The sequence below is a fragment of the Lobosporangium transversale genome (assembly GCF_002105155.1).
Source record: "Lobosporangium transversale strain NRRL 3116 chromosome Unknown BCR41scaffold_30, whole genome shotgun sequence".
Classification (NCBI taxonomy): Eukaryota; Fungi; Mortierellomycota; class Mortierellomycetes; order Mortierellales; family Mortierellaceae; genus Lobosporangium; species Lobosporangium transversale.
The window spans coordinates 189,540-212,034 of NW_019029008.1; the positions used below are offsets into that span (position 1 = coordinate 189,540).

Consider the following 22,495-nt stretch of genomic DNA (forward strand, 5'->3'; position numbering starts at 1 on the left):
CTGTGTTCACTAAAGAAAGGAAAAGAAAAGAGAAAAGAAAGAAGTTGAAGGAAGATGAGGAATGGGGTCAAGAACCGGTTTTTTTTTCGATTTATCGGTCAGCAATGAAATAACACAGCGGAGGAAATCGAAATGTTCGCAGTACGCCGCCAAAGATATCATTAGTTATTGCATGTTATATATGAATGAATATATAATAAACGAAACTCGAATTGGGCGCACATAGGGCTCAAAGATCCTTCAATGGATGATTTTATGGGCTGGGGTCCTTCCTCTGCGCCCTTTATTCTTTTTTTTTTTTTTTTTTTGCGGAGTAAAATGCTGGGCTGGACATTGATTGTGTTACCCATAACCCTTGGATGCTCCTTTGTTGTTGAGCCAAAAGGAACATGTGTAAGGATTGTAAAATGTTGTCAGGTTCCAAAAATCGACAGGTTCCCAAGACTTTTTTTTTTTTGGTGTACATTACATTGTTCGTCCGACAATTTGTTGCCCTTTTTGTTGTTTTTGTTGTTTTTGTTGTGTTGATGGAAATAGAAAGGAAAATGCTGACGCAGATGCAATTGGGTGCAATCAGTGCCTTGACGCCCCAGGAACTGAGAGAAACATTTACTCTTTTCTTTTTTTGAATGCATGCAAGAGAGAAGAAATAGAGAGAGGAAGGGCCATGGCGATGGAAGTGGTACATCTATACTCAGTAACAGAGCAAAAAAAAAAAAAAAAAAAAAAAAACTCTCTCTCCCTTTTCTCTTCTGTTTTGTTATCCCCATTGAGTGTCTCTTTTCTTTTCTTTTCTTTTCTTTTTTTTTTTTCCTCTTTTTGTTTGTTCTCTTGCACCATCCCCTGCCTCCTTCCTATTCACTCTCTTACACTCTTACGTTCTTACTCTCTTCTCCTTCTCTCCCTTCTCTTCCTCTTTCCTCTTTCCTCTTTCCTCTTTCCTCTTTGTCTCATTCTTCGCTTCCCTTACACGTTAATCACCTTTTCTCTCTCTCTTACTTTCTCACTTTCTTCCTTATTCATTCTTTTAATTCTTTCCTTCTCCTTCCTCCCCCCCCCCCCCCCCTTTTTTTATTTTTTTTATTTTTTTATTTTTTATTAAATCTTTTGAGTACGTCAAATTCTGGGGAAAAAAAAAAAAAAAACCGTTTATATTTTTTATTTTTTATAAAACATTTGGCGTATATCTGGAACTGACTTTATTTCATTTTTTTTTTTTTTTAATTGTTTTTAATTGTTTTTATTTTTAATTTTATTTATTCTTCCTTCCTCTAATTGAACGTTGGGATCGAATTCGACATTCATCTTGATCATGATTCAGATGATCATGTTGCGGAAACAATTATCACCTTCGTCTGTTCTTGCTTGGTGGAGCATGGTATCCTTACTTTCTGCAGCAGGACTTGTTCAGGCACAGGAAGTATGTCTCTTTTAGTTTTAGTTTTTTTAGTTATTTATTTGCTCACCCAGAGTTTTTTTATTTTTTATTTTTCATTATTATCATAATCATTGCATCATCCATATGCTTTTTGCTTATTATTTTTCTTATTATTCTTTTTATTCTCTTAATCTTAACTTTTTGTTTTTGTTTTGTTGTTCCGTCTTATCGTATTAGCCAACACAACCATCTCCAACACAAGAACCTACAACGACAGCAGCGCCCACAACAACCACAACCACAACCACAACAACAACAACGACAACAACGACCGATCCAGTCTACACCACCACAACCGATCCTGTTACTTCCTTTACCCTCCCCTCTTCTGCCTCCTCCACTTTTACCTCTCTTCCCTCCCCTTCCACTGACGGTCCTGTCATCCCTCCTACATTCTCCCAATCCATCTCCTCTCCTTCTTCCTTTAGTCCTACTTCTACTCCAAACCCTACACCGATTGTCCCTCCAGGAAGTCGCGATCCATCACCCCGCAATAATGTTCCCGTGATCGTTGGCTCTGTCGTTGGTGCTCTAGCTCTAATTATTATTGCTGCAACCACCATTATCTGTTACCGACGCAAGAAACGTCAGAGCCATGAGCTGACATTTGATAATTTACAGGGCATGAGTGCAACCGATGCACGTGCTAATCAACGACACACCATTGGATCCGAAACAGCAACTGCGGCTGGGGCTGGGGCTGGAGCCATGGCCGGAGCCGTGGCAGGAGGAGCGAACGGATACGGAAATGCTGGATATGACGATTACGGTTATGACTATGAAAACCAATCAAACATCGGTGGGGGTATTCATCCAGGATATGGCGCTCATCCTATGGGAGGAGGAGGATATGGTGGTGATATGGGATATGATCCCTATGGAGCAACCCAGCAGGGTTATCAAACCAACCCTTCCATTTTCCAGGAAGATTCTTTGGCATATTCAGGCGCCACGGGCAGGGGTCGTGGGATGGGATATGATCAGAATAACTTGCCCGAGATCATGTATAGGAATGGCGATGACCTGAGTCGACCTTCAGGTGAGGTTGCAACAGGTTATTATGATGAGAGTATGATGTATAATCCAAATGGATATGTTGGACCCCAAGATATGTGGGCTCCTGACCCTTCAGCCGTAGGAGGAGCAACAGCAGGAGCAGTAGCAGGAGCAGGAGCAGCAACAGGAGCAACAACAGGATTAAATTATCAGCAGGGCTATGACTATCCCGGTTATGATCAGCAGCAAGGACCAGGACCCGCTTCAGCTGGTACTGCACATGGTTATGGAGATAATAATGAATTGTACTCTGGCACGCTGAGTTATGAAAGGAACTCACTCAACCATTTTGAGAATTCATCCGATACTGCTGTAGGATCCGTGGGTAGTCCTCGTAGCAAATTCCGCGGTCATAATCCTCAGGCCCTACTAGAAGAGTCGCCCCGTCAACATCAATTAAGAGGCGGTGACCTGTTTGGACAAGATGCTGAGAATGCTCAACAGGCAGCTGTGTCCGCATTGGCAGGAAGACCAAGTCAAGACGATGGCACCACTTCCTCACCCGTCACGACATCCAGTCCAAGACAGGGGGCGAGCAGGGGTGACATGAGGAGCTTTGAGATGACTAGACAGGCTCTTCCTAGATCATCGGGTGAGGCCCTAGGGGGTGTGCAGAGTTATGCGGATGATTATGCAGCCAGTCGAGGTTCTCTCTCTGCAGATCGCCCCTCAATGGACCAAACCGGATCTGGGTCCTCAAACTTCAATCCAAACAAGAGTTTGCGATCAAATCGTCGTGAGGACTGGTCATAAAAAGAAAAAAGAAAAAAAAAAAATTAGAGAATGTTTATAATTCTTGTTTTAATCAAATCCTCATGACTTTATCGCTGCTCACTCTACTACCGTCATCATCGTCGTCGTCATCGTCGTCGTCATCGTCATCGTCATCGCTATCACCAACACCATCACCATCCTCATCCTCAACCTTTTTATTACTATTATTATTATTATTATTATTATTATTATTATTATTAATTGTTGGCCATCATTCCTATTACAATTCAACCTCAACAGTTTTTGGTATTGCATTTTTTTTTATTTATTTATTTATTTTTTTTTTACTCAATATCACTCCAACTCTGCCTTGATGGCTAGAGTCTTTTTTTTTTTTTTTTTTTTTTTCCTCTTTTCTTTTTTTCCTGCATCCTTTTATGATTCAACTCTGGGAGTTGACATAACATTCCTTTTTCTTTAATAACGATAATGATAGCCATGATCATCCTACATTACACACTTTTATATAATAATAATGGGTAAAAAAAAAAACAAAAAAAAAACAAACAAGCTTGAGAGTCTCTAAAAAAAATCTAATAATAATTCAAAAAAATGTTGATGCTTTTTTTTTTTTTTTTTTTTTTTTTTTATTATTATTATTATTATCTTCCTTTCTTGACTTGGATGATCTTTTTACTGAATAATTAAAAAATCAAGTTGGAAGATTTGCTTGGAAAAAAAAAAAGAAAAAATTATGCATGTCTCCTTTATTATTATTATGATGATGATGCTTCCGCAGACTTTTTCTTCTTCTTCTTGGGTGTATCCTCCACAGGTGGGATATAAGCCAATTCGCGTTCTGCTTGACGTTTGAGGCTGTTTTCTTTTTGCTCCTCCTGGGGGGCAAAAAAATAAAAATAAAAAAATAAAAAAGCAAACAACAATCAGAATAAAGAAACTTATAGAACAATAATGATAACAGTAATAAAAATATCAAACATCTTTTCTTTCTTTCTCTCTTTCTTTCTTTCTTTCTCTCTCTCTTACCTTCTTCCGTTCCATAGCACGTGCTTCTTTCTCCTTGGGTTTGAGGAAATACTCTCCACTTTCCAATTGTAGATCGATCTTGCTTGGGGTTTGAGCTGGTGGGAAGGGAGTGTAATCCTTCTTGTCCTTTTTCGAGGCCTTCTTTTGTTTGTTCGGCTTGACATTCTTCTTCTTGAAATGGGGCAAGAACCGATCCCAGGATTCCTCTGCCAGCTTTGGATCCTTTGCCAACTCTCGTTTGATCATCAATTCTTTGATATGGTAGATCGGATGGATATTATTCATACAATCAATGATGATCCGACGAACTTCTTTTAGTCCCTTGTAGGGTCCCATACAAGAGACCGTGTTTCCCTGAACCATAATATAGCATTGTGTCAACAACTCCATTGCCTTCAATGTCGATCCATTCGGTCCCAACAGACGTTGTCGACGTTTCACAAACCGTTCCTTGTTTCGAACAATGTTGCCAATCTTGACAATGTCACATGCAATCCCGTCTTCAAGAATCTTGAGGGCCTAGATATGGATATATATATATATATATATATAAATAAAAGTAAATAAATCAAGCGATAATCTGTTACATATATAATATGCACAAGTTGAAGACGATGACAAAGAAGAGTTTTTTTTTTTTTTTTTTTTTTTTTAATACCTGTGGCAGAGGCACACTACGAGCCAAGAGTTTGATTAAATCTCTAGCCTTGAGGATCATATAAGGATCCCAAGTCTTACGGGTGGTCTTGACGGTCATACTACCCTCGACCAAATCGAGGACACAGGCAATGCCGACCTTCTCCAATGCTCGGGTGACATGACTCCATACCTCCCTCAGATAGTTTTCTCTGTATTTGGGGAACAAGGTCGCAAAGGATGATTCCTCTGTGAACGGTGCAGGGTTAAATTCCGGTTTGAATTCCTCAATCTTCCAGTGATCAATATCATCTGTGTCCCATGCTGAAATGGGGGAAAAAAAAAAAAAAAAAAATTAATAAAATCAATTATTCGTTAGTGATATACGCAAATATATATATATCTATATATATAGGGATTGGATTAGATATAAAGGTCTCGCGATAAGAAGCAATTATTATATAAGCTGCTGCGTTTGTTATTTCTCCTGAATATATATGTAAGGCATCAGCCACATCACCAGCCTTCCTAACAGCATTAACTAACTGCTGTTATATTGTTGGTATCCTTCTTTGAAGAATCCTGTTTGATCCAGTTATGCAATCAAATAAAGCCAATTCATGATAAATATGATAAAATTGAATGGAAGAAGAAAAAAAAAAAGAATGGCGAAAGAGAAAGGAGGGAGGAAGAAAGGAAGAAGAGGTCCTCGACGGATTCACTCACGTTTCTCTCTGCGATATTTTCCTTGTTTGCCCTTCTTCTGTGGAGCTTCAACCTGCTCCTGTTGATCCTCCTGAACAGTAGACTCGGCTTTCTCGTCAGACATGGAATGTGTGTGTTGGTTGCACTTTTTTTGTCTTTTAATGAATGAATGAAAAACAAAAAAAAAAAAAAACAAAATAAGTTTGTGATGGATAGCCACCGAAAAAAAAAAAAAAAAAAAAAAAAAAGTTGTTGTTTAAATTGTGATAAAAGGTCACAAAGCACGTGCACACACTCGTGGGGGTGGGGTACATAAAAGAAAATTGGATCAGGATTTTCCCTTCGCCTAGGATATTAGGATAGGAAAGGCGCCAGACAAAAAGTCAAAGCTCAGCTTACAGTAAGAAACCCGAGAACATAAGCTATCGTTCATCCATTCATTCATAGAACTAGTTTTTCTGATATATTATTACTTTTTTTTTTTATCAGAAAGAAACGACTTTTTTAACTGCTTTTGCATTACTCTGACTATTCGTCTTGATAATCTTCTTGATCGCCTTTTGTTCCTCGGTCAACTTTCGTTTCTCATCCACAAAGATATGGAAATCATCATCATCCGCTCCTTGAACCAAATCAATCTTCCCCACCGTCAGAGTCCCGACCTCTTCCTTGGTCAATTTACAATCCTTTGCTAAATGATCCACTTTCCCACAGAATCGACAGGATCCACCATTGGGGTATAACCCCTTCTCGTTCTTGGGACATTTCCCTGCAAGATGTCCCTGTTCCTTACAAACAAAACAGGTCGCAAACTTGAACTTGTTGCCATCCTTTGAGAGTTTTCTACAATCCTTGGTCGTGTGTTCTAATGATCCACAGCTATAACACATCCCAACCTCTCCTGTGGTCTCCTTACAGTTCTTGGCACTATGTCCTGTCTTGCGGCAAGCAAAACATATCTTTTAATCATTATAAGCATATCATGATGATGATGATAAAAATAATAATAATAACAATAATATTAAAAAATAGTTCATGATGGGTTAATAAAAATATATATATATATTGGGTAGGGATGTGTGTCTTGTTTCACAGGAAGGGATAAAATAACCTACCGAGGCATTTGCCTTTTCCTTCTGTCTCCTCAAGCGACGTCTCTCTGATCTGGTTGAATTATCTATAAAAGAGATGATTAGAGATGAAGAAAAGGGGGAAAAAAATAAGAGTTTGCAAAACAATTGATTGATTGATTCTCCTCCTCCTCCTCCTCCTCCTCCTCCTCCTCCTCCTCCTCCTTCCTTGAAATAGTTTACAAAAAAAAAAAAAAAAAAAAAAAATTACCCATGTTTGATTCCGATTTTGCATCTTTTCCAGTGTTATCTTTGCCTTTCTTATTCTTGCTGTTCTTCTTTTGCTTCTTCTTTTTCTCATTTTCATTAGATGGTTCAACTTCTAATGCTGCTGTCTCTGCCTTTGTCTCTGTCTTTGTTTCTGCCTTAGTCTCTGGCTCTGTCTCGGCCTTTCTCTTTTTACTGTTCGTTTTGTTTCCTTCTGCTTTGGTTTCCTTGGCCTTCTCTGATGATGATGATGATGATGATGATGATGACCCTGACGGTTTTTCGTTAGATACCTGTGGTTTTTGTTGCTGTTGCTGTTGCTGTTGCTGTTGTGGTTGCTGTGTTGGGTTGTCGGTTGACTTTACTACCTTCGAAGGCATTAATGGTGTGACAGTGAAGGACTCTGAGGCGTCCACGTGGCGCTTCCGTTCCAACTTTGTGTATCGAGTCATGACTAAGCTTTACGGAGATAAATAAATAGAATAATAAAGTATGTAATGTATAATGAAAAATGGGAAGGAATAAAGGAAGGAAGGAAGGGATAAAGAAGACGAATGATAAAGGAAGTGAAGAAGGTATTAGAGAGTAAGTACCTTTATTTCTTATTTTTTATTTTTTTACTTTTATTTATTTTTTTATTTTTTTTTTTAAAAAAAAGAAAACAAAGGGTGGCTTGTCTTAAGGGCGATAGTATATACAAGAGGGGGGACACAAAATCTATGAAAGCAACGTTAAGAGTGGAATGGTATGATAAAATAAAAATGTCGTGAATGATGGAATATGTCAAGGAGTAAAGGTAGGGGGAGAGAGGAATATTAAATATTAAATATTAAATATTAAATACTGTATAAATATGTAGATATGTGGTGTATATTATTATTATACGCTCTTAAGGCTTGCTGTCCTTATAGACCTTGACCCCCGATCTGGGACAAAAGGTAGAAACTCAAGCTGTGGTCTCACTTGTGTTTTATCGACTGACATGACTCGCATCCACAGTGGTAAATTAAAGAGGATCCTCCGTTTCATGTCAGATGCCAGGCCTTGGTCATTGAGTGCTTTGGCAGTCTGACCTGCTGATTGCATACAAATCTTGATCAATGGCAAACGCGTCTCCTGATAAGCCTCAAAGGCTTCTACGATAGCTTCTAGAGGATAGGGACTTTGGATCTTGCTGAACAGATTTGCTAAACAAACTGCATCCAATATCGCTTGTTCTGCACCCTGGCCTGCAAAAGATACAAACTGGATAGAATAGGATATGAATAAAAATATATTTATATTAAAGTTAGCTAAAGATCGAAAAAACAAAGGTCTGTAAATGACAGGGCTGATGCCTTTTTACTTTTTTTTTTTTTTTTTTTTTTTTTTCTTTTTTCTTTTTTCTTTTTTCTTTTTTCTTTTAAACAGATGTTTACCTTATGGCAGGCTGATGATTGATCAAAGAATAAGAGCCAAATGAAGAAATCAAAAGAGCAAAGCAAACAAAAAGCAGAACAGGTTAGCAAAAGACAGGTCTAGATGTAACTTATTCACGTGGGAGAGATAGATTGATTTTTTTTTTAAACTTGAGGAAATAAAGGACCCACCTTCACCAATCAAGACCGTTCGTCCATGATACCATGTCTTGTAATGCTTTTCTTCAACCAAGATCTTTGTGATATTCTCTCTTGGCGTCTCTGCAATCAGATCACCAAGTTTCCCTCCAAAGGGAGTCTCGAGATCCTCAATCAGTTGACATGCCTTGTCAACCTCTTCAGGTCCATACTGTGAGACCATGAAGTTTTGTTCAGACTTGTTACATGTCAACAAAGGTCCGGTGACACACCAAGTGATTCTGTTTCCAGACACTGCGGATAGCCACATCTATATACATTTATATATAAAGGAAGAGAGACATTGAAGCGGGTTGTTAGATAGAGGTGAAAGAATAAGAATCAATATACAATGCAAAGAGAGAGAGAGAGAGAGAGCGAGAGAGAGCGAGAGAGAGCCAGAGAGAGCCAGAGAGCGCGAGAGAGATTGGAGTTAAAACAGTGTAAGGTACTTACAGTGTGTGGAGAGGGAGAGTCCTTTCCGATGATGATATGGACTTCACAAAAGGTCTTGGCGACATCGGGGAAGCGAGCCGGATCCAAAGGATTGGTCAAACCGTTAAGAGCATTCTGCGAAAACTTTAGACTTTCCATGTCCTGTTTAGGCAAAAGCGATTTGGACTTTAGAGTTTTGAAGAGATTTTGACGGACAGCAGAATGAGCACCATCTGCTCCGACGAGGACATCGCCCTGGACGACATGTCCATTGGCACAACGACATTGGACACCGGCATTGCCGCTGACAATCTCGAGGACCTTTCGACCCCATTGGATCCGATCATTACGCATCCTCGAGATGAGGAGCTGACAAAGCTCTGTTCTCTGTACGATAAAGGAGTAATGGCCATGTCTGAAATCAAAATAAATCAGAATTAAAATAAGAATAAAATACAAATCAGATTAAATAATTTAACGGTCGTTGGCTCTGCTCTTTCTTTCTTTTTTTTTTTTTTTTTTTGACTTGGAAAGTTCAACTTTTAAACTTTCTTTCCCATTTTCCATTTTCCATATTCCATTTGTGAGGATATGGGGGGCGATTATGATTGAAAATAAAATAAAATAAAATAAAATAAAATAAAATAATAAAATAAAATAAAATGATTGGGACAATTGACCATCGGTCGTAGCACGAGAGCAAAGGATTGGGCCAAATCCCATCCTTTCAACTGACTATGCGCCATTTTCTTTTCTTCTCTCTCTTTTCTCCTCCTCCCCGCCTACATAAAACACGTTACTCGAGCTTCCGATTTGAAATCCACTTCCATGGTCCTGTAGTACAAATTTACCATCATATTGTCATCTTGCACATATTATGTATCACCATATCACTGTATCACAACTTTTTTTTTTTTTTTTTGTTTCTTTTTGTTTCTTTTTTTTTTTTTAACAGGCTCTGATGAATGTTCTTATAACTTTGCGCCCTAACGTCCCTAAAGCCTTTTTTGTGTCTTTGTTTATGTGTTTGTAATGATTGTGCTCAATAGAAGCACTGCATCGCATAATAAAAAAGCAATTGGGCTGTTTGCTGTTGCTGTTTGCTGTTTGCTGTTTGCTGTTTGCTGTTTGCTATTGCTTCTATTGTTTCTATTGCATCTATTGCATCTGTTGCATCTGTTGCTAATTGTCATTGTTATAAGGATGCTTACCTCTCTTTATGGAACGAAAAGTCAATCTTGCCAACGGCAGACATATTGTGCTTGCGCAACGTAAGGCCCGAAATGGGCATTGCAATCTTCATGACCTCGTCCAGTAACCCAAGCTGTTCAACCACCCCCAATGTATTGGCTGCTAACTTGACTGTTGACCTGGGTGCGTCCAAAAGATCATGCATCCTCTCCAGGATCACATAATCGATCCCGGCACGCTCAAGGCAGAGACCCAACATCAACCCTCCAATCCCTGCACCGACGATCAACACCTTGAACGTCGGTGTTTCCTCATGAAAACCTGGGTATTGGAAGATAGTAGATGAGGATGCGCTGTGGACAGTTGATATAGAGGATGTGGTTCTTGTGAAGGATGAAGGATTGGTCAGGCGTCTTTCCGTCATGGTTGTTGCTTTTGATTTGGTTCTGTATTTTGTATTTGTTATTGTTGCTGTTGTTGTTGGATGGATGATGTGAATGTTATACAATTAGTTTGGAGTACAGGAGGATAGAGATATGGAGATATGGAGATATGAAATAATTTAAATTAAAAAATTAAATAAAACAGATTGGTTGCAGTGACTGAACAGAAGATCAAGTAGAATAGACAAGAACTAGAAAATAGAAAAATAATGCAATGCAATGCAATAAAGTGTGAAATGAATGGAATGAAATGAATGTCAAATGAACTGAATAATGCTAATGCGATGAAGAGATGAAGTATTAACGAACTGAAAGAAAGAAAGGAAAAAAAGAATAAAAAAATAAGAAATAAAGACTTCAAGCATATACCCAGAAAGATGGAAAAAAGAAAAAAGAAAAAAAAAAAAAAAAAAACGTTTGCGATGGCCATGCAATGCCATGTTGTTTATATACTTTTTTTTTTTTTTTTTTTTTTTTGTTGGTTACCGCATGGCATGGCATGGCATGGCTATTCAGACACAGATTCTAAGGCACAGCTCGTCGGAGTCGAGAATGGTCTTGCATTCTTTATTGCGTTTGTTTTGTAGGAGTATGGTGGTAAATATATAGTACAGTTTTTGCAAGTCTGCATATTTGTTTTGAGAGTGCCCTGTCCCATGTGTACATGTACATGCATTTGGACACATGTGGGCATGGCATGGCATGGCATGGGCATGGCATGGAAAGTAAGAAAATGGGACCTCCTGAAGATTCCTCCTTTGGTTCCTGGCCTGGACTAATTTCCTGCTTCTCATTTCCAATCCATCCAATCATGTTCTGGCTCTCCAAAAAGTACATTGCTGTCTTGATTTTTTCGTTCTTAACGTGCAGTGCATTGCATGCTTGTCTATCTCTCTCTTTTTCTCTTTTTTAGACGGGTCGTCGTTTTGGCTCGTCCTGTCTATCTGTCGTGAGATTATCGCGCAATTGGTTATCTCCCTATTGGTTATCGCACCATTGACTCTTTTCTATGCTCTCTTCTCCTTAGTTTTACCTGTTTTATTCTGCTTGTTTACAAGTATTTCTCCATGTTATACAGACACAAGATATATATACACATATACAATTACATACACAATCCGTTGATGATGTAAATAAACCCCTTCCCTTCCGCAAACAGTCTGCGATCCGAAAGAACATTATACGACAAATGTGGTGAAGAGTGATGTACCAATCTCTTTCTTCTCTTCATTTTCTCTCATCCTTTCTTTCTCTCCCTTCTTCCCAAGTTTCTTTTTTTTTTTTTTATTTTTTTTTATTTTTTTTTTTTAAAATAACGTTCATTCTTATTTGAGTTCGTCAATGATGCATTCTTTTTTCTTTCTTTCTTTTTTTTTTTTTATCACTTTCCATGATCATTGTCGCACAACAAGTTCGTCGCCCGAATCTTTTATTTTTTATACGTATAAACATATATTCCGACACCTCTTCAATGTCTCGATACTACATTTATATATATATATATATATATACATGCATTATGACCATTATTTGTTTACTTTTCTTTTTCTTTTTTTTTTTTTTTTTTTTGCTGTTAATGATGAACCCAAGTAAATATATAACTATTTATTTATGAATAACAGAAAAGTGAGCCCCCAATGTATATAATATAAAACACATATATTTTTACGTGAAGTATACAGATATATAAAATAGATGGGCAATTAAACAGGCGACAACGTGGCAATTAAGTCGGACAATCAAAAATACAAAACATAAAAAATGCCATGTGGGAATTAAACTTTTTTTATTCCCACTATTCTGTCAGAACAATCTTTTATCCTTTTTGGAAATAAATGTAAAATATATATATTTATATATATCTATACAAATATATTATTATACATGTCATTTATACTGTATATATCATATATATATCAACAAATCCGGCTTAATTATTGCCACTAAAATCCTCAGTCGACCTCAACAACAATCCTATCTTTCTAATACATACATATACATGTATTGATAATAATGTGGAATGCAATAGACCTTCTTATACAGTAGGCTTATATATGTCTTTGGTGTAAATATATACTCTTGATAATGTATCTTCTTTTTCTTTTTCTCCTCTCATTAAAACAGCCCAATGCGTGCATGATTCCAATATTCTATTCTATGCATCCCTGAGACTCTCTTTCTTTTTCTTTTTCTTTTTCTTTATTTCTTTACAAAACATAACAATAACAATAACAATAACAGCAACAAACAACACCAACAAAAATGCCTAGAGTCCTGATCTGGAGAAAAGGTGGGTTCGGTTGAAAGAGGTTTGCATGTGTGTGATCGAGAGAATTGGTTAAGGTTCAGTGAGCTCCTTTTCACCCACATTACCCATATTTCGGTTAAAACTAATCAAACAAAGCAGCCCAAAAAAGACGCGTTAATCAAACTCTTTCTTCTTCTTCTTAATCCGAACGAATCATTCTCGCACCGTCTTGTTCCTTCTCAAATCCATTCATGTATATCACATATATACGTACAGGACACACTGTGGATAAACAAAGAGCCATGTTATGCTTCTTCGATTTAATGCATAAAGCATAAGAAAATAACAATAAAGATGAAATAAAATAAAATTATCGCTGTTCTAAGGAAATAAAGAGAAAAAAGAGCTAATAACGACTAGGTAGATCAAAGTGGTACACCGTCCAGATCCTCATCTTCCATTGGTACACCATCAAGGTCCTCATCCTCCATGGGTATCCCGTCCAGATCCTCAGTCGTCTTCAAAGGTACCCCATCAATATCCTCATTCCCATCCTCCTCCATCGGTACACCATCAATGTCTTCATCCACATCCGCCTTGTGCTTGTTGTTCTCTTGTTCGACAACAGAAAGTGTATTGGACAACGGAGGTTTAGATGTTCCTTGTGCCACCGAACTGGTTCCTGCTCCTGCTCCTGCTCCTGTTCCTGTTCCTACTCCTGTTCCTGTTGATATCGTACCCTCTGCAGCAGAACCGGGAGCAAAAGACAATTTGTTCATCTGCTCCTGATCGTTGCTCTCTCTGCGCGTCAGCACATTCGCAAGGTTATCAATATAGGTCTGAGGGAAAACAATCCAGTTCTCCCACACCGCAAGGACATTAGAAATCTGTCTACGGAACTGTTCTGCTTTAAGTCGTGCATCAATGTTGCGATATATCCCATTCAATGCTTCAAAAACCATAGGTAACTTGATCTCAAATCTATATATATATATGTATACATTAAGAAGAAAAAAGATGAATAAGCATGGTTAAATAGTGTGTGTGTGTGTATGACATCCATTGCAATATATATATTTTTTTTCTTATGCATTTGGCAAGCTTACGCTGAGCGGAATTTCCAGACATTGGGCAAAGATACGCTGCAGTTGTGTAAAATATCAGAGATCAGGTAAAGACGAGCCAATCGAGTCTGTTGTGGTGTGCTTGGTATAGTCATTGACTGCACAATAATATCTACAATCTATTGCCGAAAAAGAAGGAAAAAAAAAAAAAACAGGTTATGATTAGTCCCATAAATCATATATACTTTCACAAAAGCCTCAACCAAAGAATTTTTTTTTTTTTTTTTTTTTTTAAAATAGTTCCTTCCATCAACAGCAACAGCCCACCTCATCTGCAGCATCTGCATGTTGCATGCAAAACATCATGGCTTTGCCGATAGACCGTCTTTGGTTAGTGATCAGCCTCAATTGTGCCTCGAAAAAGCTTCGTGCACCCCGTCCAAGTCTTCCTTTCACATGTGACTTCTCAAACTCATCCTGATGTGCATCAATCAACTGCTCATCTTCTTCAAAAACCTCGTCTGTAAATGTCATCAAAGGCGGTACCCAGACTGGCCCACCATCCACCATTTTGAAAGGCTCTGTCCGCCAGCGTGTTGCTGTATCTCCTTGCATCATTGAAAACAATTTCCATCGGTAATAGACATGCTCGGGTGACTAATCAAAGTAGTAATGATATTAGAATAAAAGAAATCCTTTTTCAATAATTGAAAAAAAAAAAAAAAAAAAAAAAAAGCCAGCCTGTCATAGAAGAGATCCTATAAACATACTTTGTGGTTAACCAAGAACGAGAAAAGAGGATCCTGTGCTTTCTCTTGGATAAGAGCTTGTTCAAATTGATGACCATGTATCAAGACCATTTCAATGACTTGGTGGATGCATATAAGGGTGTGTACATCATCGGGCTTTTTCACAATAATATCAGTGCTGGAGGGAGGTATTGACTTCCGTACTGGAATCTTGGCCGGTTTAGGAGGCGCCTTGTAATCCTTGTGAACTATTTTTGATGTCACACACACACACACACATTTATACAAATATCCCAAATATTGAATTGAATTCCAGTCAATTGTCAATTGAACAATACATATAAAAGTACAATCAATCATTCCCTATCCAACACCAGCTTGCTCTTACCGAAAAATGGCACTGCTGGAAGCGCAACAGCCTTGCCCCAGCCGAGTTTCATAGCATATCCCATCAGCTCCATGCCATCCATTTCTTTCAATGCAACAGCTGCGTCCGAACGCTCCATAAAGCTTACAAACCCACAATTGCGATTCCTCTCAATCTCCTCTGTGGTCCTTGGCCACATGATCTTGATACTAGCAATTGGCCCATACTTGGCAAACTCCATACAAAGCTGTTCCTCATTGACGGTTGGATTGATATTTCCAATGTAAAGATTCGTTGTGTTGGGGTCACCTGTATCCCTAGAACCCATTTTGTAGTCATCTAAGATCCATAACAAGTCATATAAATTAAAAAAAAAAAAAAAAAAAAAAACTCATTAAGAAGAGTTTTTGTTGTTATTGCCACAGCAATGACAATATCCAAAAACACACTGGACTGTACCCTGGATTGGTCGAGCAAGACTCTTATTCAGTCGTTCATCCCTCTCGGCTTGATTCCTATTAGATGATCGACGAAGGATTTCAAGTAAGTCCTCTTTTTTTTTTATATATTTTTATTTTTATTTTTATTTTATTTTGGCGATCATCAACAATAGTCATTAATTTGACCCGCAGAGAAATACATAAATAAAAGAGTAGAATACCTTTTAAGCTCTTCCAAGAATGCGTCCATTTCCTTTTTCCTCTTTGCTTTAGCATCCCGAACATAGGGCGTGGGCTCGGTTGTGTTGAAGAGAGTCTTCGCTGCTGGTGAGGTGGTCGTTGATGAGGAGGAAGAAGAAGATGCTTGGACAAACGTTTGAGGCTTATAAGCCGCCTTCGCCTTTGCCTCCGCATCTTTGTTTGCCATCTCTTCTTCATCGTCATCATCGCCGAAAATTGCTATATATACATATACACAGAAAATAAAAAAGGTCAGATAGTTGATTTAATCCACATGTATATTCACAAATTTACTATTTTTTTTTTATAACCTTTAAACTTACAGGTTGTGGGCACAAAAGTAGATTTGCCCTTGATAAACTTCTTTTCTTTCTTGGCAGACTCATCCACCTCAAAAGAAGCTACAAATTCTTCATATGCCTTGGCTGCCTCCTCTGATTCTTTCTAAAGAAAAAAAAATGGGACATTTTTTTTTTTTTTTTTTTTTTTTTTGGAAGAAAAGAGGAAGAATGGTGGGAAAGGAAAGGGTGGAAGATTTTTTTTTTTTTTGTTTTTTGTTTTTTTCGTTCGATTTGGATGCATGAGTCTTTTCTGTATCCATTCATTTTTTTTTTTTTTTTTTTATCTTTTTTTTTTTTTTTTTAGCAAAAAAAAAAAAAAAAAAAAAAAAAATGCACAAGAAATATAGAAGGGATAGGATTGGTAATAGGGAAGTGGAAGAGGATGTAATATATAATGTTTTTTCTGCAGTATTTCGCTTTTTTTTTTTTTTTTTTTTATACCCTTCGTTTCATTTCGGCTTCTTCCTTGTGTTTCTGGAACGGGTTGGTACGTTTCTGAGCTCCAATGGTAAATCCGGCAACTTTACTATCGGCGATGGTCTACATAACCCAGCCAGTGTATTTTTTTTTTTTTTTTTTTTTTTTTTTTATAAAAAAAGGTCAATCTCAAGTATTCATTTTTTAAAATTGTTTTTTTTTTTTTTTTATTTTGATCATTATTATTATTATCGTTGTTACTATTATTGTTATTGTTATTTTTTCTGACCTGCATTGTGCTAGGCATGACCGATGTGATGCCAAATGGCAATTTGCGTTCCTCTCCCATGTCTACGTTAGTCTTGTGTTGAGGTATCCACTTGTTCCTTTTTTTTTCTTCTTCTTCTTCTTTGGCGATAAGATGAAGCGAAGGATGTGTGAGTGGGTGAATGGAATGGATGGTCAGTCAAACATACAAGGGCAATTGGCCTTTACACATTTATTCAAATTCTATCTGTATTTCTGATTCCAGATGACGTATTAGAATTTTTAATATCGGTCATAATATCTCTCAAGAGCTACTGCGCCCAAGCAGCACAAACCTAGCACAGCACAAACAACGCGAACCTGAAAAAAAAAAAAAAAAAAAAAAAAAAAAAAATTACAGCCTTGATCTTTTTGTCCTTGTGTAAAAAAAAAAATATATATCCACCATCATCCGCATGCATAACAGGCTTCTTCTCTCTTCCCATTGCCACTCCCATTTCCATTCTCAGGGAACCTTCTGCATCACCTCTAAAGACACACTCAATACCACGAACACTTGACGAAAAGCGGCCATGTACTTTAATTGCGTCTCTACCTCTGCATTCTCCCCATTACTATTAGCGTCTATATAGTCAAGGCCAATTTCTATTTCCATAGTCGAGCTTCTATATCTCTATATCTTAAAGATCTTAAAGACCAATAATCAACACCTGCGACAACAAGCAACACCGATGCTAAGACTACACTAGATTCTTCTCTTGTCATTGTTTGGGCTTAATGAAAGAGACCTTACCCTGAATTAGCAACACTGAACCCCATTTTCCCTGGATCGGCTCGACTTGTTGGTTGCAATTTGAAAGGATAGGAACTAAAGGTTAAAGAAATTGATTAAAGGAGATAAAATGGTTACGAAAAGAAAGGTATGATGCAGAAACTGTTTGATCAGTGATGCCACTCATGATTTAGTCGCTACTGATTTCCGTCTTTAGTATTGCTTTCCATGAGCTTGATTAATTATCCACGTCTGCAGTGTGTGAGGTGGCGTTGGGAACCCTTTGTATTTAAAGGCCTCATTTTTTTCCTCTCTTTTTCATTCTTTCTTTTTTACCCCTGTATCCAACAACAAACCCACTCACCACCTTTACTTCCCCCCTACCAGCCTTGAGTCCCTCCATTAGACTTAGTGGCATTGGTATTCCCATGAACAGATCCAGGAGTACTCTAAAGGCTGCTTTACATAAAGGGCGGTATAAAACCCTTCTATATCCCCTTAGATGATAAAAAGGACCAAGAGCCATAAATTCCCACTCGAAACCTCCTTCGACAGAACTATGCAAAAACGCTGAGGCAAGGTCCCTATAAAACGCTTACGCTCCCAATCACTTTGGATGCCGTTGTAGAATTCCTTGGCATGCCCATAGAACTTCGACCTTTGCGACGCTTCAAACACCTGAATAGTCTTCTAAGCGGGCGCGCCTGGACTCCTTTTATTATACTCTAACAAGTTTATCAACAGTCGTGGCACACAACTTGTGGTTCTCTGCATATCCTCATAAGGCACAGAGTCGAGGTTGGGATCATACTCCAACAGCTTCTTGAAAACATTGTCCGACAAGGGGGCCCACAAATTCCACTGTTGTGTTATCTTGCCTATAGCTTGCTTCCATATAGTCCATTCCGAACTTTACGTGCGCTATGCCCATGAGGACCAAATAAGATCCAACTTTGCCATCAGACCAACTGGCAAGGTCTCCAAGAGAGCGTAACCATTTACATTGTTCTGTCAATGGGGGATTGCATTCGAAGAGCCTGCCATGTTCATCGACAAGCGTAAGGGTCCTACGCCCCTGCGGTCCCTGCATGAGAATGCTCTTAAACATTGTTTCAGCAGCTGCACCCCAACACTCAAGACGGGCATCAGCAAGCCTTTTCGAATCCCTGGAAGTCAAAATATCACCATTGAGTATGCTAGGAAACGTTCAATCAACTCTGACTCAGTTTCTTTCTCGGGCCTAAGCAGCTCTCCTGCATCTGCAATACAGAGAGTAAGCCATCCTTCAGCATTATCCTTCGAGCCAAGACCATATTTGTCCATCCTTCTTATTATTTTATTTTTTTTTTATTTTTTTTTATTTTTTTTTTATTTTTTTTTATTTTTTTTTTATTTTTTTTTATTTTTTTTTTTATTTTTTTTTATTTTTTTTTATTTTTTTTTTTATTTTTTTTTTTTGTTACGTACTCTCCAGGCTCACTATCAAGAAGATGCAGATCCACTTGGTAGCAGAGCAGATTTTAGTTTTATTTCAGCCGTGGCTATCCAGGATGTCCTCCATCCGATTTCATGATTCCGGATCGTCGGAAGTTGTGGCAGAGATATCGAACTGAAGGACCACGATAGCCTCGTTAAAGAGTTAGCTGATATGGCATATGTAAGCTTCAAAGGTCTCAAGGACGTACTCTTTGCAAACATATATAGAATATAGATAGTGTAATTGAAATATGCCAGGATCATAATAAGTAACGAGAACGAAAGAAAGATCTTTTTATTATGATCCAGGGATCTTCGTTAAATAAAAAGGGTAAAAATCAGTTCTATATAAAAATGGCTGCTAATCGCACCAAGCAGCAACAGCCGTGCATAAGCGTAATGACCGCTGGGTGAGCATACCATCAGTCCTATTCCCGGCAGACTCAAGTTCTATAGGCTCTACGAGCGTTGACGAGCGCTCAAGTGTGTCTATGACTACCAAAAGGCTTTCCACAATGAATTCTTGGATCCACAGAATATTCCAATTAGTGGATACTGAAATAATAAAAACTTTACATAACTCTTAATGATCACTAGGGGCATGTCTTTTTTGGCGAACATTTTTGCTCATCGATATTTAGTGTCATGTGATATTTATTGGAATTAAGCAAATTAAAAACGCAGATCAAAGGAGTGATTTAATGGTTTTTTTGCAATGGAACGATATGTCTGTTCCACAAAGACACGGACCCAAAAAAAACCTTTTCATTCCTTCAAAAAAAAAAAAAAAAAAAAAAAGAATGTCATTGACATCAACTTCCATTACTACTATACTGCACTACCTTGAACCGCAATTAGAAACTCTCGAGACTGGCTTTCCGAGCTCAACACGTCCAAACGAGCCAGCTCTTACTAAAGATCAGAAGCGACAAAAAATTGAAGCAACCTTGGCTAAAGACCCAGGCATTTTTCTCACAAAATGGGGATCTGTCATCCTCTATCCTCGACCAGCAGATGGCAACACTGAGAACAACGGGTCATCCACCCAAACTGAATCAGCCATGTCGGCCAAAGATATCTTGGATTTATTTATCCCACTGACAGGTAATGCAGGATCAGCTATGGATTGTGATAAAAAAAAAATTAAAAAAAAAAAAAAAAAAAAAAAAAAAAAAAAAAAAAAAAAGATGCTTCTCACCAATCTTGTCTGTATATTTTATTCCGTTCCATTTCTCTTCGTTTTCTTCCTAATCACCAGAGAACTACGAAGTCAAGTATCAACTTACAAAATTGTATCAACAACTTCAGCAATTGTCAGAGCACGCAGCTTTTGAAGCTTCTAGAAAAAGAACCTCACCCACAATTACGACCGCTTCCACTTCTCTGCCTAATACTTGTACTACAATCACTTCAAATGATGACATGGATATTGAGCAACCACAAGAGCCTGGATTTCATCCTCAGCCTCAACCTGCACAGAACGATCTGTTTACACGATCGACCGTCTCTCAAAGTACGCGGCGAAACAGACGACTCAATTATCTTCTCCGTCATCTCGCACCTCCCGATCCAAGCGAACCCTTGACTGCAAAGCATGCTACAAGTCATAGTAGCGCCTATGGCATCGATACAAGCAGTAGGAACTATAACATTGATAGTTCATCCAAAGGAACGATAAATCAACATCATCCAACCTTGGCCAGTATTCTATCCATCTCTGGATCCTTATCAAATCTCAGCTTCTCCGACTCCACATACTTCTCAGATGCAGAAATGGCAGCGAGGGAACCAGAGTTGTACCGGCAGTATATTGGAAGATTTATGGATATGGATGACGACGATAATGATGCTGATCAAGACGATATTGAAGACCAAATTGAGGTGGAAGTTATTACTGATGGCGAAGAGTATAAGGACCGATCATCATCCAAACCGAGGCTCAAACGATCGAGAGACGGGCCAAAGCCGTTTGGTAAGGATGTTAGACTGGTGGATAGGATCCTTTGGAGCGTTGATCATCCAACAGGAGGAGAGCTCAAATTTGAGCAAGAGCAGCAAAGGGAGGCTAATCGAAATGACCATCAATCAAGGATTATTCAATCACAAAGGCAAGGGAATCAAAGCAATTCAGAAAGTGAATTTGAAGAAGAGTTTGACACAGAGAGCGAAGATGAGGAGGATGCAGATGCAAATGTAGATGTAGATTTGAGGAAGGGGCCTCTCAAAAATGTCATTAGCGACGATGATGAGATTGCTGAAAAAATCAGTAATACACCGCCTTTGCCTCCAGAACCGATCCCAGGGTTTGTGTCCTCAACCTTTGCTTCTGCAGCAATGACACTTGACCCACCTCAGGAACGAGCTCTGTTCGCACAAGTAGAGAATGGTGAGGATCTCCTTGAGGAATCTGACAAAGACAATGACAATGAAGATAAGGAGGATAGTTATAATATGGAGGAGCTAGACCCAAAGTTCGTTAGTCAAAAAGAGTATCAAGAAGCATTACGGCAAGAGTTTGTGTTGTTGATGAAACAACGGTTTTTGGACGGACTCGATAAAAGCTTTGACTATTCCTTGGTGGATTTTGATGAGGGCTTGGATGATCTTGAACAAGAGAGCCATGATCAAGAAGATCAGTATTTCGACGCAGAAGATGATGATGAAGAAGAAAAAGAACAAGAAGACCTCGTTGATGATATGGATGGTAATGACAATGACAATGACAATGACAATGACAATGACAATGACGGGAAAAAGATTGGAAAAAGTAGAAAAAAACCCGTCCGCACAGGACCTGGTACTTTATCGTGGAGAACGCTTGATGAACGGGTCAAAGCATGGGAAAGCGGCGATCAGAATGGGTCTGGAGACTATGACTATTAGAAAGTACAACAATAAATTAAATTAAATTAAACTGTATAAAAAACATTTTAATGTGGCGGACAGATCAAAACTGACCAGAACAAATGGGCCTTTTCTTTTTCTTTCTTCTCTGTTTACTCACTCGCGCAATATTTCACCCACACATTGATTCCTCATCCTTTTTCTCATCTCTTTACTCACACAATGGTCAAAGTGATCTTTATTTGCATCTGAAGCCTTCTAGTCAGATAGAATACGATGCCATAGTTCGAACAAGTGCCAGATTTGTTTTGTCTCTGGAGGGCCTTTGATGACACCAACGGGTTAAACGTGGTAAAGGTCACCGAAGTCAAGATCTCTGGTAGTGGTAGTGAGACGAAGCGTGCCTTGCGGAAATCAGCTTCATAAGTCGCTAAGAGAAATCTCTTGTCGGTGTCACCCTTATTGTTGATGATGTTGTTACTAGTTATTACAGTGGACAGTGGCAAGGCACCACTCACGATGTTCATCAGGTATAGTGATGTTTCTGAAGCCAAATGGGCGAAAAGTCCTATATTAGGCTTTCATACGCAGTATATAAGCAATATATGACTTACTTCTTATATAGCTCTAACCAGTTTTTTTTTTTTTTTTTTTTTTTTTTTTTTGCTACTAT

General features: G+C 38.3%; 8 protein-coding genes across 8 annotated transcripts; 2 read left to right on the top strand and 6 right to left on the bottom strand.

Moving 5' to 3' along the window:
- The first annotated feature begins 1,065 nt into the window (after positions 1-1,065).
- Positions 1,066-3,577, top strand: BCR41DRAFT_423763 (hypothetical protein). Its single transcript, XM_022030326.1, has 3 exons — positions 1,066-1,111; positions 1,322-1,420; positions 1,616-3,577. The coding sequence occupies exons 2-3, from the start codon at positions 1,322-1,324 to the stop codon at positions 3,245-3,247; spliced, it is 1,731 nt and encodes a 576-aa protein (XP_021879349.1). The 5' UTR covers positions 1,066-1,111; the 3' UTR covers positions 3,248-3,577.
- A 299-nt stretch (positions 3,578-3,876) lies between these two features.
- On the bottom strand, positions 3,877-5,778 carry BCR41DRAFT_357510 (hypothetical protein). The gene is made up of 4 exons (XM_022024918.1): positions 5,618-5,778; positions 4,914-5,215; positions 4,256-4,774; positions 3,877-4,104 (listed from the first exon to the last, which is right to left on the bottom strand). The coding sequence occupies exons 1-4, from the start codon at positions 5,718-5,720 to the stop codon at positions 3,985-3,987; spliced, it is 1,044 nt and encodes a 347-aa protein (XP_021879350.1). The 5' UTR covers positions 5,721-5,778; the 3' UTR covers positions 3,877-3,984.
- A 302-nt stretch (positions 5,779-6,080) lies between these two features.
- On the bottom strand, positions 6,081-7,526 carry BCR41DRAFT_387962 (hypothetical protein; the record flags this gene model as incomplete). The annotated part of the gene is made up of 3 exons (XM_022027950.1): positions 6,938-7,526; positions 6,712-6,773; positions 6,081-6,555 (listed from the first exon to the last, which is right to left on the bottom strand). Exons 1-3 carry the CDS (start codon positions 7,383-7,385, stop codon positions 6,082-6,084), a joined length of 984 nt encoding a protein of 327 aa, XP_021879351.1. The 5' UTR covers positions 7,386-7,526.
- A 27-nt stretch (positions 7,527-7,553) lies between these two features.
- On the bottom strand, positions 7,554-8,980 carry BCR41DRAFT_128238 (hypothetical protein). The gene is made up of 3 exons (XM_022019474.1): positions 8,523-8,980; positions 8,352-8,362; positions 7,554-8,178 (listed from the first exon to the last, which is right to left on the bottom strand). The coding sequence occupies exons 1-3, from the start codon at positions 8,797-8,799 to the stop codon at positions 7,813-7,815; spliced, it is 654 nt and encodes a 217-aa protein (XP_021879352.1). The 5' UTR covers positions 8,800-8,980; the 3' UTR covers positions 7,554-7,812.
- BCR41DRAFT_308542 (hypothetical protein) lies at positions 8,871-10,578 on the bottom strand (the record flags this gene model as incomplete). The annotated part of the gene is made up of 2 exons (XM_022020916.1): positions 8,871-9,378; positions 10,175-10,578. 2 exons carry the CDS (start codon positions 10,576-10,578, stop codon positions 8,871-8,873), a joined length of 912 nt encoding a protein of 303 aa, XP_021879353.1.
- Positions 10,579-13,127: 2,549 nt separating this feature from the next.
- BCR41DRAFT_423767 (hypothetical protein) lies at positions 13,128-16,935 on the bottom strand. Its single transcript, XM_022030327.1, has 10 exons — positions 16,753-16,935; positions 16,488-16,586; positions 16,029-16,149; positions 15,687-15,924; positions 15,485-15,540; positions 15,047-15,364; positions 14,680-14,906; positions 14,237-14,566; positions 13,952-14,088; positions 13,128-13,826 (listed from the first exon to the last, which is right to left on the bottom strand). Exons 1-10 carry the CDS (start codon positions 16,810-16,812, stop codon positions 13,271-13,273), a joined length of 2,142 nt encoding a protein of 713 aa, XP_021879354.1. The 5' UTR covers positions 16,813-16,935; the 3' UTR covers positions 13,128-13,270.
- A 300-nt stretch (positions 16,936-17,235) lies between these two features.
- Positions 17,236-18,406, bottom strand: BCR41DRAFT_398280 (hypothetical protein; the record flags this gene model as incomplete). Its single annotated transcript, XM_022028953.1, has 5 exons — positions 17,236-17,354; positions 17,524-17,598; positions 17,887-17,961; positions 18,102-18,192; positions 18,314-18,406. The coding sequence occupies 5 exons, from the start codon at positions 18,404-18,406 to the stop codon at positions 17,236-17,238; spliced, it is 453 nt and encodes a 150-aa protein (XP_021879355.1).
- A 1,357-nt stretch (positions 18,407-19,763) lies between these two features.
- Positions 19,764-21,868, top strand: BCR41DRAFT_423768 (hypothetical protein). The gene is made up of 2 exons (XM_022030328.1): positions 19,764-20,082; positions 20,237-21,868. Exons 1-2 carry the CDS (start codon positions 19,779-19,781, stop codon positions 21,859-21,861), a joined length of 1,929 nt encoding a protein of 642 aa, XP_021879356.1. The 5' UTR covers positions 19,764-19,778; the 3' UTR covers positions 21,862-21,868.
- The last annotated feature ends 627 nt before the right edge of the window (positions 21,869-22,495 follow it).